Genomic DNA, 14,443 nt, shown 5'->3' with positions numbered 1-14,443 from the left:
CTGAGGACATGTATTGTAATATTCATTAGAGAGGGCGGGCTGTGGGAGGTGTGTTGGAGGGGAGGGGCCAGTAACTAGGAAGCGGCCTGTGCGAATCATTCCCTACTTCCGGCCTGTGCGATCCACCTTACTTCCGGTCACTGTACTCCATTCCACACAGAGGAATCTTCGGTGTCCGTAGAGATCAGGTAATGGCGTCTTACTATACAGGGGGAGCAGCCTGTGGTGTCCTGTTATTATTACTATACAGGGGGAGCAGCCTGTGGTGTCTTGTTGTTATTATTATTTTACTGGGGGAGCAGACTGTGGTTTCCAGAAATTATTATATAGAGGGAGCAGCCTGTTGTGTCCTTTTATTATTATTATTATTATTATTATAATTATACAGAGGGAGTGGCATGTGGTGTCCTGGTATTATTATTATGTGTCGGGAGTGGTGGTGATGTCCTACAATACAGGAGGAATGGTCTGAGGTGTCCTGCTTTTAAAGACATCTGTTATTATTTTTATACTGGGGAGCAGCCTTTAGTGTCGTTATTATTATTTCTCTAACGTCCTAGTGGATGCTGGGAACTCCGTAAGGACCGTGGGGAATAGCGGCTCCGCAGGAGACTGGGCACAACTAAATAAAGCTTTAGGACTACCTGGTGTGCACTGGCTCCTCCCACTATGACCCTCCTCCAAGCCTCAGTTAGAATTTTGTGCCCAGCCGAGCTGGATGCACACTAGGGGCTCTCCTGAGCTCCTAGAAAGAAAGTATATTTTAGGTTTTTTATTTTCAGTGAGACCTGCTGGCAACAGACTCACTGCAACGAGGGACTAAGGGGAGAAGAAGCGAACCTACCTGCTTGCAGCTAGCTTGGGCTTCTTAGGCTACTGGACACCATTAGCTCCAGAGGGATTGAACACAGGCCCAGCCTCGGTCGTCCGGTCCCGGAGCCGCGCCGCCGTCCTCCTTACAGAGCCAGAAGCAAGAAGAGAATCCTGGAAATCGGCGGCTGAAGACTCCGGTCTTCATTAAGGTAGCGCACAGCACTGCAGCTGTGCGCCATTGCTCCCTATGCACACCACACACTCCGGTCACTGATGGGGGGGGGGGGGCGCCCGGGGCAGCAATTAGAGTACCTTAACAAGTGGCAAACACACATAATATAGCCTAAAAAGCTATATATGTGTAAAATACCCCTGCCACATTAATATTATAAAAGCGGGAGAAGTCAGCTGAAAAAGGGGCGGGGCTATCTCCCTCAGCACACTGGCGCCATTTCCTCTCACAGCTCCGCTGGAAGGACGCTCCCCAGGCTCTCCCCTGCAGTTTCCAGGCTCAATAGGGTAAAAAAGAGAGGGGGGGCACTAAATTTAGGCGCAATATCAATTATATAAGCAGCTATTGGGAAAATCACTCAGTTATAGTGTATATCCCTGTGTTATATAGCGCTGTTGGTGTGTGCTGGCATACTCTCCCTCTGTCTCCCCAAAGGGCTTTTGTGAGGTCCTGTCCTCAGTCAGAGCATTCCCTGTGTGTGTGCGGTGTGTCGGTACGGCTGTGTCGACATGTTTGATGAGGAGACTTATGTGGAGGCGGAGCAGATGCCGATAAATGTGATGTCACCCCCTGCGGGGTCGACACCTGAGTGGATGGATATGTGGAAGGAATTACGTGATAGTGTCAACTCCTTACATAAAAGGTTTGACGACATGGGACAGCCGGCTTCTCAGCCCGTGCTTGCCCAGGCGTCTCAAAAGCCATCAGGGGCTCAAAAACGTCTGCTACCTCAGATGGCAGACACAGATGTCGACACAGATACTGATTCCAGTGTCGACGATGAAGAGACTAATGTACATTCCAATAGGGCCATCTGTTACATGATTACGGCAATGAAAGATGTGTTGCACATTTCTGACATTAACCCAGTTACCACAAAAAAGGTTATTATGTTTGGGGAGAAAAAGGAACCAGTGGTTTTTCCCCCATCTGAGGAGTTAAATGAAGTATGTGAAGAAGCGTGGGCTTCCCCCGATAAAAAACTGGTAATTTCTAAAAAGTTACTAATGGCGTACCCTTTCCCGCCAGAGGACAGGATACGTTGGGAGAGATCCCCTAGAGTGGATAAGGCGCTCACACGCTTGTCAAAAAAGGTGGCACTACCGTCTCAGGATAAGGCCGCCCTAAAGGAGCCTGCGGATAGAAAGCAGGAGGCTATCCTGAAGTCTGTATATACACACTCAGGTACTATACTGGGACCGGCAATTTGCAAGATTCTACAAGTTTGATACCCTGGCTGAGGAGGACCTTGAGTTTGCTCATTCGGTGCTGCAGAGTCAGCCGCACTCTCCCGCCTGTTTGGGAGCTTTGGTATAATCCCCATGGTCCTTACGGAGTTCCCAGCATCCACTAGGACGTCAGAGAAAATAAGAATTTACTCACCGGTAATTCTATTTCTCGTAGTCCGTAGTGGATGCTGGGCGCCCATTCCAAGTGCGGATTGTCTGCAATACTTGTATATAGTTATTGTCCAACTAAAGGGTTAATGTTGAGCCATCTGTTGAGAGGCTCAGTTGTTCTTCATACTGTTGACTGGGTATAGTATCACGAGTTGTACGGTGTGATTGGTGTGGCTGGTATGAGTCTTACCCGGGATTCAAAATCCTTTCCTTATTGTGTCAGCTCTTCCGGGCACAGTTTCCTAACTGTGGTCTGCAGGAGGGTCATAGGGGGAGGAGCCAGTGCACACCAGGTAGTCCTAAAGCTTTCTTTAGTTGTGCCCAGTCTCCTGCGGAGCCCGCTATTCCCCATGGTCCTTACGGAGTTCCCAGCATCCACTACGGACTACGAGAAATAGAATTACCGGTGAGTAAATTCTTATTTATTATTACTATTTTCTCTATCGTCCTAGTGGATGCTGGGGTTCCTGAAAGGACCATGGGGGATAGCGGCTCCGCAGGAGACAGGGCACAAAAAGTAAAGCTTTAGGATCAGGTGGTGTGCACTGGCTCCTCCCCCTATGACCCCCCTCCAAGCCTCAGTTAGATTTTTGTGCCCGGCCGAGAAGGGTGCAATCTAGGTGGCTCTCCTGAGCTGCTTAGAATAAAAGTTTAGTTAGGTTTTTTTATTTTCAGTGAGTCCTGCTGGCAACAGGCTCACTGCACCGTGGGACTAAGGGGAGAAGAAACGGACTCACCTGAGTGCAGAGTGGATCGGGTTTCTTAGGCTACTGGACACTAGCTCCAGAGGGACGATCACAGGTTCAGCCTGGATGGGTCACCGGAGCCGCGCCGCCGTCCCCCTTACAGAGCCAGAAGAGACGAAGAGGTCCGGTGAAATCGGCGGCAGAAGACATCCTGTCTTCAGACTAAGGTAGCGCACAGCACCGCAGCTGTGCGCCATTGCTCTCAGCACACTTCACACTCCGGTCACTGAGGGTGCAGGGCGCTGGGGGGGGAGCGCCCTGAGACGCAATATAACGGAATACCTTAGGTGGCAAAACAGAATACATCACATATAGCTCCTGGGCTATATGGATGTATTTTAATCCCCTGCCATTTTACACAGAAAAGCGGGAGATAAGGACGTCGTGAAGGGGCGGAGCCTATCTCCTCAGCACACAAGCGCCATTTTCCCTCACAGCTCCGCTGGAAGGACGGCTCCCTGACTCTCCCCTGCAGTCCTGCTTCAGAATCAGGGTAAAAAAGAGAAGGGGGGGGCATTTTTGGCAGCAAATAACGATAATAACAGCAGCTATAAGGGAATAACACTTATATAAGGTTATCCCTGTATATATATATATAGCGCTGGGTGTGTGCTGGCAGACTCTCCCTCTGTCTCTCCAAAGGGCTAAGTGGGGTCCTGTCCTCTATCAGAGCATTCCCGGTGTGTGTGCTGTGTGTCGGTACGCGTGTGTCGACATGTATGAGGAGGAAAATTATGTGGAGGCGGAGCAGTTGCCTGTGTTGGTGATGTCACCCCCTAGGGAGTCGACACCTGACTGGATGATTGTATTTAAACAATTAAGTGATAATGTCAGCAATTTGCAGAAAACTGTTGACGACATGAGACAGCCGGCAAATCAATTAGTGCCTGTCCAGGCGTCTCAGACACCGTCAGGGGCGCTAAAACGCCCGTTACCTCAGTGGGTCGACACAGACCCTGACACAGATACTGAGTCTAGTGTCGACGGTGACGAGACAAACGTAATGTCCAGTAGGGCCACACGTTACATGATCACGGCAATGAAAGAGGCATTGAACCTTTCTGACACTACAAGTACCACAAAGAAGGGTATTATGTGGGGAGAGAAAAAACTACCAATATTTTTTCCTGAGTCAGAGGAAATAAATGAGGTGTGTGAAAAAGCGTGGGTTTCCCCCGATAAAAAACAGCTAATTTCTAAAAAATTATTAGCATTATATCCTTTCCCGCCAGAGGTTAGGGCGCGTTGGGAAACACCCCCTAGGGTAGATAAGGCGCTCACACGTTTATCAAAACAAGTAGCGTTACCGTCTCCTGATACGGCTACCCTCAAAGAACCAGCTGATAGAAGGCTGGAAAATATCCTAAAAAGTATATACACACATACTGGTGTTATACTGCGACCAGCAATCGCCTCAGCCTGGATGTGCAGTGCTGGAGTCGCATGGTCGGATTCCCTGACCGAGAATATTGATACCCTGGATAGGGACAATATTTTGTTAACTATAGAACATTTAAAGGATGCACTACTATATATGCGTGATGCACAGAGGGATATTTGCACCCTGGCATCAAGAATAAGTGCTATGTCCATCTCTGCCAGAAGAGCGTTATGGACGCGACAGTGGTCAGGGGATGCGGATTCCAAACGGCACATGGAAGTATTGCCGTATAAAGGGGAGGAGTTATTTGGGGCTGGTCTATCGGACCTGGTGGCCACGGCAACGGCTGGAAAATCCACCTTTTTACCCCAGGTCACTCCACATCAGCAGAAAAAGACACCGTCTTTTCAAACTCAGTCCTTTCGTTCCCATAAGTACAAGCGAGCAAAAGGCCACTCTTTTCTGCCCCGGGGCAGAGGAAGAGGAAAAAGACTGCACCATGCAGCCGCTTCACAGGAGCAGAAGCCCTCCCCTGCTTCTGCCAAGTCTTCAGCATGACGCTGGGGCTTTACAAGCAGACTCAGATATGGTGGGGGCCCGTCTCAAGAATTTCAACGCGCAGTGGGCTCACTCGCAAGTGGATCCCTGGATTCTACAGGTAGTATCGCAGGGGTACAAACTGGAATTCGAGGCGTTTCCCCCTCGTCGTTTCCTGAAGTCTGCTTTACCAAAGTCTCCCTCCGACAGGGAGGCAGTTTTGGCAGCCATTCACAAGCTGTATTCCCAGCAGGTGATAATCAAGGTACCCCTCCTGCAACAAGGAAAGGGGTATTATTCCACGCTGTTTGTGGTACCGAAGCCGGACGGCTCGGTGAGACCAATTTTAAATCTGAAATCCTTGAACACTTACATAAAAAGGTTCAAATTCAAGATGGAGTCACTCAGAGCAGTGATAGCAAACCTGGAAGAAGGGGACTATATGGTGTCTCTGGACATCAAGGATGCTTATCTCCACGTCCCGATATACCCTTCTCACCAAGGGTACCTCAGGTTTGTAGTACAAAACTGTCATTATCAGTTTCAGACGCTGCCGTTTGGATTGTCCACGGCACCTCGGGTCTTTACCAAGGTAATGGCCGAAATGATGATTCTTCTAAGAAGAAAAGACATTTTAATTATCCCTTACTTGGACGATCTCCTGATAAGGGCAAGATCCAGGGAACAGTTAGAAGTCGGAGTAGCACTATCTCAGGTAGTGTTACGTCAGCACGGGTGGATTCTAAATATTCCAAAATCGCAGCTGATTCCAACGACACGTCTACTGTTCCTAGGAATGATTCTGGACACAGTCCAGAAGAAGGCGTTTCTCCCGGAGGAGAAGGCCAGGGAGTTATCCGAGCTAGTCAGGAACCTCCTAAAACCAGGACAGGTCTCAGTGCATCAGTGCACGAGGGTCCTGGGGAAAATGGTGGCTTCTTACGAAGCGATTCCATTCGGAAGATTCCATGCAAGAACATTTCAGTGGGATCTACTGGACAAATGGTCCGGATCACATCTGCAGATGCATCAGCGGATAACCCTGTCGCCAAGGACAAGGGTGTCTCTCCTGTGGTGGCTGCAGAGTGCTCATCTACTAGAGGGCCGCAGATTTGGCATTCAGGATTGGATCCTGGTAACCACGGATGCCAGCCTGAGAGGCTGGGGAGCAGTCACACAGGGAAGGAATTTCCAGGGCCTGTGGTCAAGCCTGGAAACGTCTCTTCATATAAACATTCTGGAACTAAGGGCCATTTACAATGCCCTAAGTCAAGCAAAACCTCTGCTTCAGGGTCAGGCGGTGTTGATCCAATCGGACAACATCACGTCAGTCGCCCACGTAAACAGACAGGGCGGCACGAGAAGCAGGAGGGCAATGGCAGAAGCTGCAAGGATTCTTCGCTGGGCGGAAAATCATGTGATAGCACTGTCAGCAGTATTCATTCCGGGAGTGGACAACTGGGAAGCAGACTTCCTCAGCAGACACGACCTTCACCCGGGAGAGTGGGGACTTCACCCAGAAGTCTTCCACCTGATTGTAAACCGTTGGGAAAAACCAAAGGTGGACATGATGGCGTCCCGCCTCAACAAAAAACTGGACAGATATTGCGCCAGGTCAAGGGACCCTCAGGCAATAGCAGTGGACGCTCTGGTAACGCCGTGGGTGTACCAGTCAGTGTATGTGTTCCCTCCTCTGCCTCTCATACCAAAAGTACTGAGAATCATAAGAAGGAGAGGAGTAAGAACTATACTCGTGGTTCCGGATTGGCCAAGACGGACTTGGTACCCGGAACTTCAAGAGATGCTCACGGACGAACCGTGGCCTCTACCTCTAAGAAAGGACCTGCTACTGCAGGAGCCTTGTCTGTTCCAAGACTTACCGCGGCTGCGTTTGACGGCATGGCGGTTGAACGCCGGATCCTGAGGGAAAAAGGCATTCCAGAAGAAGTCATCCCTACTCTGGTCAAAGCCAGGAAGGACGTAACCGCAAAACATTATCACCGCATTTGGCGTAAATATGTTGCGTGGTGTGAGGCCAAGAAGGCCCCTACAGAGGAATTTCAACTGGGTCGTTTCCTTCATTTCCTGCAAACAGGACTGTCTATGGGCCTAAAATTAGGGTCCATTAAGGTTCAAATTTCGGCCCTGTCGATTTTCTTCCAGAAAGAACTGGCTTCAGTACCTGAAGTTCAGACATTTGTAAAAGGGGTCCTGCACATACAGCCTCCTTTTGTGCCTCCAGTGGCACCTTGGGATCTCAATGTGGTGTTGAGTTTTCTAAAGTCACATTGGTTTGAACCACTTTCCACTGTGGACTTAAAATATCTCACATGGAAGGTGTCGATGCTGTTAGCCTTGGCTTCAGCCAGGCGTGTGTCAGAATTGGCGGCTTTATCGTATAAAAGCCCTTACTTAATTTTTCATTCTGACAGGGCGGAATTGAGGACTCGTCCTCAATTTCTACCTAAGGTGGTTTCTGCATTTCACATGAACCAACCTATTGTGGTACCTGCGGCTACCAGGGACTTAGAGGACTCTAAGTTGCTTGACGTTGTCAGGGCCTTGAAAATATGTTTCCAGGACGGCTGGAGTCAGAAAATCTGACTCGCTGTTTATCCTGTATGCACCCAACAAGCTGGGTGCTCCTGCTTCTAAGCAGACGATTGCTCGTTGGATTTGTAGTACAATTCAGCTTGCACATTCTGTGGCAGGATTGCCACAGCCAAAATCAGTAAAAGCCCATTCCACAAGGAAAGTGGGCTCATCTTGGGCGGCTGCCCGAGGGGTCTCGGCTTTACAACTTTGCCGAGCAGCTACTTGGTCAGGGGCAAACACGTTTGCTAAATTCTACAAATTTGATACCCTGGCTGAGGAGGACCTGGAGTTCTCTCATTCGGTGCTGCAGAGTCATCCGCACTCTCCCGCCCGTTTGGGAGCTTTGGTATAATCCCCATGGTCCTTTCAGGAACCCCAGCATCCACTAGGACGATAGAGAAAATAAGAATTTACTTACCGATAATTCTATTTCTCGGAGTCCGTAGTGGATGCTGGGCGCCCATCCCAAGTGCGGATTATCTGCAATACTTGTACATAGTTACAAAAATCGGGTTATTATTGTTGTGAGCCATCTTTTCAGAGGCTCCGCTGTTATCATACTGTTAACTGGGTTCAGATCACAGGTTGTACAGTGTGATTGGTGTGGCTGGTATGAGTCTTACCCGGGATTCAAAATCCTTCCTTATTGTGTACGCTCGTCCGGGCACAGTATCTTAACTGAGGCTTGGAGGAGGGTCATAGGGGGAGGAGCCAGTGCACACCACCTGATCCTAAAGCTTTACTTTTTGTGCCCTGTCTCCTGCGGAGCCGCTATCCCCCATGGTCCTTTCAGGAACCCCAGCATCCACTACGGACTCCGAGAAATAGAATTATCGGTAAGTAAATTCTTATTATTAATTTGATTATATGTAATTGTGGGGATTGAAAATATTGCTCAAAATCTAGGATGTATAAAAGCAGACACCATAATATCCCTGGTATGTGTAACAGATGATAATTGGAGCAGTATGAAGCAAATGTATATCAGACTCCTAGGAGTGTCACAGTGATGTCACTTATATCTATAGTAATAATACAGAGACATAACTGGGAAGGTGAAGGGATCTGTGAGCATCACAGTGACATCACTTATATCTCTAGTAATAATACAGGGACATGACTGGGGAGGTGAGAGGATCTGGGAGCATCACAGTGACGTCATTTATATCTATAGTAATAATACAGGGACATGACTGGGGAGGTGAGAGGATCTGGGAGCATCACAGTGACGTCATTTATATCTATAGTAATAATACAGGGACATGACTGGGGAGGTGAAGGTATCTGGGAGCGTCACAGTGACATCACTTATATCTATAGAAATAATACAGGGACATGACTGGGGAGGTGAGGGGATCTGGGAGCATCACAGTGACATCGCTTATATCTATAGTAATAATGCAGGGACATGACTGGGGAGCTGAAGGGATCTGGGAGTATTTGCAGCAATATTGATGTCTCCCCCATTTTGCAGGGTAATACAGTAGTGAAGACGACCTTTGGTGAGTGTGAGACACCCAGCAGCCATCCTCGTGTGTCAGGTTGACTAAGCAGGACCCACAGCCCCATCACGGTGCCTCCACCTCACTCACTGATACATGAGAGACACAGTGACCAGAAGATCCTGGAACTCACCAACAAGATCATTCAGCTGCTGACAGGAGAGGTGACTGCTGGGAATGGGACATTATACAGTAACACCAGGGGACGTGTCTGGGTGATGACTGGAGAGGTGACTGCTGGGAGTGGGACATTATACAGTAACACCGGGGGACGTGTCTGGGTAATGACTGGATAAGTGACTGCTGGGAATGGGACATTATACAGTAACCCCGGGGGACGTGTCTGGGTGATGACTGGAGAGGTGACTGCTGGGAATGGGGCATTATACAGTAACACCAGGGGATGTGTCTGGGTGATGACTGGAGAGGTGACTGCTGGGAATGGGACATTATACAGTAACACCAGGGGACATGTCTGGGTGATTGCTGGGAATGGGACAGTATACAGTAACACCAGGGGATGTGTCTGGGTGATGACTGGAGAGATGACTGCTGGGAATGGGACATTATACAGTAACACCAGGAGATGTGTCTGGGTGATGACTGGAGAGGTGACTTCTGGGAATGGGACATTATACAGTAACACCGGGGGGGGTGTCTGGGTGATGACTGGAGAGGTGACTGCTGGGAATGGAACATTATACAGTAACACCAGAGGAAGTGTCTGGGTGATGAATGGAGAGGTGTCTGCTGGGAATGGGACATTATACAGTAACACCAGTGGATGTGTCTGGGTGATGACTGGAGAGGTGACTGCTGGGAATGGGACATTATACAGTAACACCGGGGGACGTGTCTGGGTGATGACTGGAGAGGTGACTGCTGGGAATGGGACATTATACAGTAACACCAAGGGATGTATCTGGGTGATGACTGGAGAGGTGACTGCTGGGAATGGGACATTATACAGTAACACCGGGGGATGTGTCTGGGTGATGACTGGATAAGTGACTGCTGGGAATGGGACATTATACAGTAACACCAGGGGACGTGTCTTGGTTATGAGAGAGAGGTGACTGCTGGGAATGGGACATTATACAGTAACACCGGGGGACGTGTCTGGGTAATGACTGGATAAGTGACTACTGGGAATGGGACATTATACAGTAACACAGGGGGATGTGTCTGGGTGATGACTGGAGAGGTGACTGCTGGGAATGGGACATTATACAGTAACACCAGGGGACATGTCTGGGTGATTGCTGGGAATGGGACAGTATACAGTAACACTAGGAGATGTGTCTGGGTGATGACTGGAGAGGTGACTGCTGGGAATGGGACATTATACAGTAACACCAGGGGACGTGTCTGGGTGATGACTGGAGAGGTGACTGCTGGGAATGGGACATTATACAGTAACACCAGGGGACATGTCTGGGTGATTGCTGGGAATGGGACAGTATACAGTAACACCAGGGGATGTGTCTGGGTGATGACTGGAGAGATGACTGCTGGGAATGGGACATTATACAGTAACACCAGGAGATGTGTCTGGGTGATGACTGGAGAGGTGACTTCTGGGAATGGGACATTATACAGTAACACCGGGGGGGGGGGTGTCTGGGTGATGACTGGAGAGGTGACTGCTGGGAATGGAACATTATACAGTAACACCAGAGGAAGTGTCTGGGTGATGAATGGAGAGGTGTCTGCTGGGAATGGGACATTATACAGTAACACCAGTGGATGTGTCTGGGTGATGACTGGAGAGGTGACTGCTGGGAATGGGACATTATACAGTAACACCGGGGGACGTGTCTGGGTGATGACTGGAGAAGTGACTGCTGGGAATGGGACATTATACAGTAACACCAAGGGATGTATCTGGGTGATGACTGGAGAGGTGACTGCTGGGAATGGGACATTATACAGTAACACCGGGGGATGTGTCTGGGTGATGACTGGATAAGTGACTGCTGGGAATGGGACATTATACAGTAACACCAGGGGACGTGTCTTGGTTATGAGAGAGAGGTGACTGCTGGGAATGGGACATTATACAGTAACACCGGGGGACGTGTCTGGGTAATGACTGGATAAGTGACTACTGGGAATGGGACATTATACAGTAACACAGGGGGATGTGTCTGGGTGATGACTGGAGAGGTGACTGCTGGGAATGGGACATTATACAGTAACACCAGGGGACATGTCTGGGTGATTGCTGGGAATGGGACATTATACAGTAACACCAGGGGATGTGTCTGGGTGGTGACTGTAGAGGTGACTGCCGGGAATGAGACATTATACAGTAACACCAGGGAACGTGTCTGGGTGATGACTGGAGAGGTGACTGCTGGGAATGGGACATTATACAGTAACACCAGGGGTTGTGTCTGGGTGATGACTGGAGAGGTGACTGCTGGGAATGGGGCATTATACAGTAACACCAGGGGATGTGTCTGGGTGATGACTGGAGAGGTGACTGCTGGGAATGGGACATAATACAGTAACACCAGGGGATGTGTCTGGGTGATGACTGGAGAGATGACTGCTGGGAATGGGACATTATACAGTAACACCAGGAGATGTGTCTGGGTGATGACTGGAGAGGTGACTGCTGGGAATGGGGCATTATACAGTAACATCAGGGGACGTGTCTGGGTGGTGACTGGAGAGGTGACTGCTGGGAATGGGACATTATACAGTAACACCGGGGGATGTGTCTGGGTGATGACTGGATAAGTGACTGCTGGGAATGGGACATTATACAGTAACACCAGGGGACGTGTCTTGGTTATGAGAGAGAGGTGACTGCTGGGAATGGGACATTATACAGTAACACCGGGGGACGTGTCTGGGTAATGACTGGATAAGTGACTACTGGGAATGGGACATTATACAGTAACACAGGGGGATGTGTCTGGGTGATGACTGGAGAGGTGACTGCTGGGAATGGGACATTATACAGTAACACCAGGGGACATGTCTGGGTGATTGCTGGGAATGGGACAGTATACAGTAACACTAGGAGATGTGTCTGGGTGATGACTGGAGAGGTGACTGCTGGGAATTGGGCATTATACAGTAACACCAGGGGACGTGTCTGGGTGATGACTGGAGAGGTGACTGCTGGGAATGGGACATTATACAGTAACACCAGGGGATGTGTCTGGGTGGTGACTGGAGAGGTGACTGCTGGGAATGGGGCATTATACAGTAACACCAGGGAACGTGTCTGGGTGATGACTGTAGAGGTGACTGCCGGGAATGAGACATTATACAGTAACACCAGGGAACGTGTCTGGGTGATGACTGGAGAGGTGACTGCTGGGAATGGGACATTATACAGTAACACCAGGGGTTGTGTCTGGGTGATGACTGGAGAGGTGACTGCTGGGAATGGGGCATTATACAGTAACACCAGGGGATGTGTCTGGGTGATGACTGGAGAGGTGACTGCTGGGAATGGGACATAATACAGTCACACCAGGGGATGTGTCTGGGTGATGACTGGAGAGGTGACTGCTGGGAATGGGGCATTATACAGTAACATCAGGGGACGTGTCTGGGTGGTGACTGGAGAGGTGACTGCTGGGAATGGGACATTATACAGTAACACCAGGGGATGTGTCTGGGTGATGACTGGAGAGGTGACTGCTGGGAATGGGACATAATACAGTAACACCAGGGGATGTGTCTGGGTGATGACTGGAGAGGTGACTGCTGGGAATGGGACATTATACAGTAACACCAGGGGATGTGTCTGGGTGATGACTGGAGAGGTGACTGCTGGGAATGGGACATTATACAGTAACACCAGGGGATGTGTCTGGGTGATGACTGGAGAGGTGACTGCTGGGAATGGGACATTATACAGTAACACCAGGGGATGTGTCTGGGTGATGACTGGAGAGGTGACTGCTGGGAATGGGACATAATACAGTAACACCGGGGGACGTGTCTGGGTGATGACTGTATCACTGTGTGTGTCAGGTTCCTATAAGGTGTCAGGATGTCACTGTCTATGTCTCCATGCAGGAGGGGGAGTATATAGAGGAACACAGGGGTCTGTACAAGGACGTGATGATGGAGAATCACCGGCCGCTCACATCACTGGGTAAGAGGAGACTGTCATGTATTGTACAGGGGAGAGCAGGTATGGGGCCCCCTATATACACACATCACCTGATAATCACATATATACACTGTACTCAGTCACTGTGTGTCTCCCACAGATGGGCCCAGTAACAGAGATACCCCAGAGAGATGTCCCCGTCCTCTGTATTCCCAGGATTGTACAGAGGAGAATCACAGGATCCCACAGGAGGATCAGGTAGGTGGGATTTAGGGTGAGAGTAGAGCAGCGTGACTTATACACTGATATTATACTGTTTCACCTCAGTTTAATCACTATGTAAATGCCATTGTATTTTCTGCTGCGGGGTACGCTGGACTCCACAAGGATTAACATCGGGTGTAGAGTAGGATCTTGATCCGAGGCACCAACAGGCTCAGAGCTTTTGACTGTTCCCAAGATGCTCAGTGCCGCCTCCTCTATAGCCCCGCCTCCTCTATAGCCCCGCCTCCGTGCACAGGAGCTCAGTCTGTAAGTTGGTGTCTTGCAGTAAGTAGGCACATAACAGGGGTGCTGCATTAGGCAGCCTATTGATGGGTTTATTGTAAAGGAAAAGACTGAAGATTCTTCTGACAGAGTAACAGGGCTGCAGCCGGTAACGTCTCACAGACGTCCCTGACTGCAGCTCCATCACCCCCAGCGGTGCTGTATACTCCCGCGCCCTGGTTGCCGGGTCACTGCAGCGGAGGCTCCGGTTCTTTCACAACATCAGTCACACACTCGCCGCCGTCCTCCCGGATCGTGGGGCCGCAGGTACGGGGGAGGTAAGCGGTCTCTCTGGCCGCACTTTACCGCGATCCAGCACGGCTGTAGGAGGCGGGCTGCGCGTGCGCTGTTGTGGACACTGTGCTCCACTAGCCATCAGGGACCATTACAGGGCACAGGTCTGGGTTTTTTATTATACATAACCCCGCTTTTCACTGCCCGCAGCGCCCGGTGGGGATGTCAGCAGGGGGAGCAGATCTGACCTGTGGCCCCTCCCCCGGCCCCAGGGCGTTATTTCTGCAAATGTTCCCGCCCTGGAGCTGCATCTCTCTCTCTCCTTCACTCCCGGGCAGCGGCCATTACAGACAGGGCTGAGCTGTTCCTGGGAATGCTG

The 14,443-nt window shown here is 50.0% G+C and overlaps 1 protein-coding gene across 3 annotated transcripts in view; it reads left to right on the top strand.

The window, feature by feature from the left end:
• LOC134984807 (oocyte zinc finger protein XlCOF6-like) overlaps nucleotides 1-14,443 on the top strand; it is a 121,533-nt gene that overhangs the window by 73,542 nt on the left and 33,548 nt on the right. The window contains exons 1-4 of one of the 3 annotated variants that reach the window (XM_063950288.1): nucleotides 51-188; nucleotides 9,179-9,370; nucleotides 13,248-13,326; nucleotides 13,445-13,542. In XM_063950288.1, the coding sequence (XP_063806358.1) occupies nucleotides 13,293-13,326; nucleotides 13,445-13,542 (132 nt within the window). In that variant the 5' untranslated portion in view covers nucleotides 51-188; nucleotides 9,179-9,370; nucleotides 13,248-13,292. Of the gene's footprint in view, nucleotides 1-50; nucleotides 189-9,178; nucleotides 9,371-13,247; nucleotides 13,327-13,444; nucleotides 13,543-14,443 lie in introns of those variants that run through there. The other 2 variants (XM_063950290.1, XM_063950289.1) reach the window with 2 other exon arrangements.

Source organism: Pseudophryne corroboree (genome assembly GCF_028390025.1).
Source record: "Pseudophryne corroboree isolate aPseCor3 chromosome 3 unlocalized genomic scaffold, aPseCor3.hap2 SUPER_3_unloc_82, whole genome shotgun sequence".
NCBI lineage: Eukaryota > Metazoa > Chordata > Amphibia > Anura > Myobatrachidae > Pseudophryne > Pseudophryne corroboree.
This window is presented reverse-complemented; position numbering and strand designations above follow the sequence as displayed.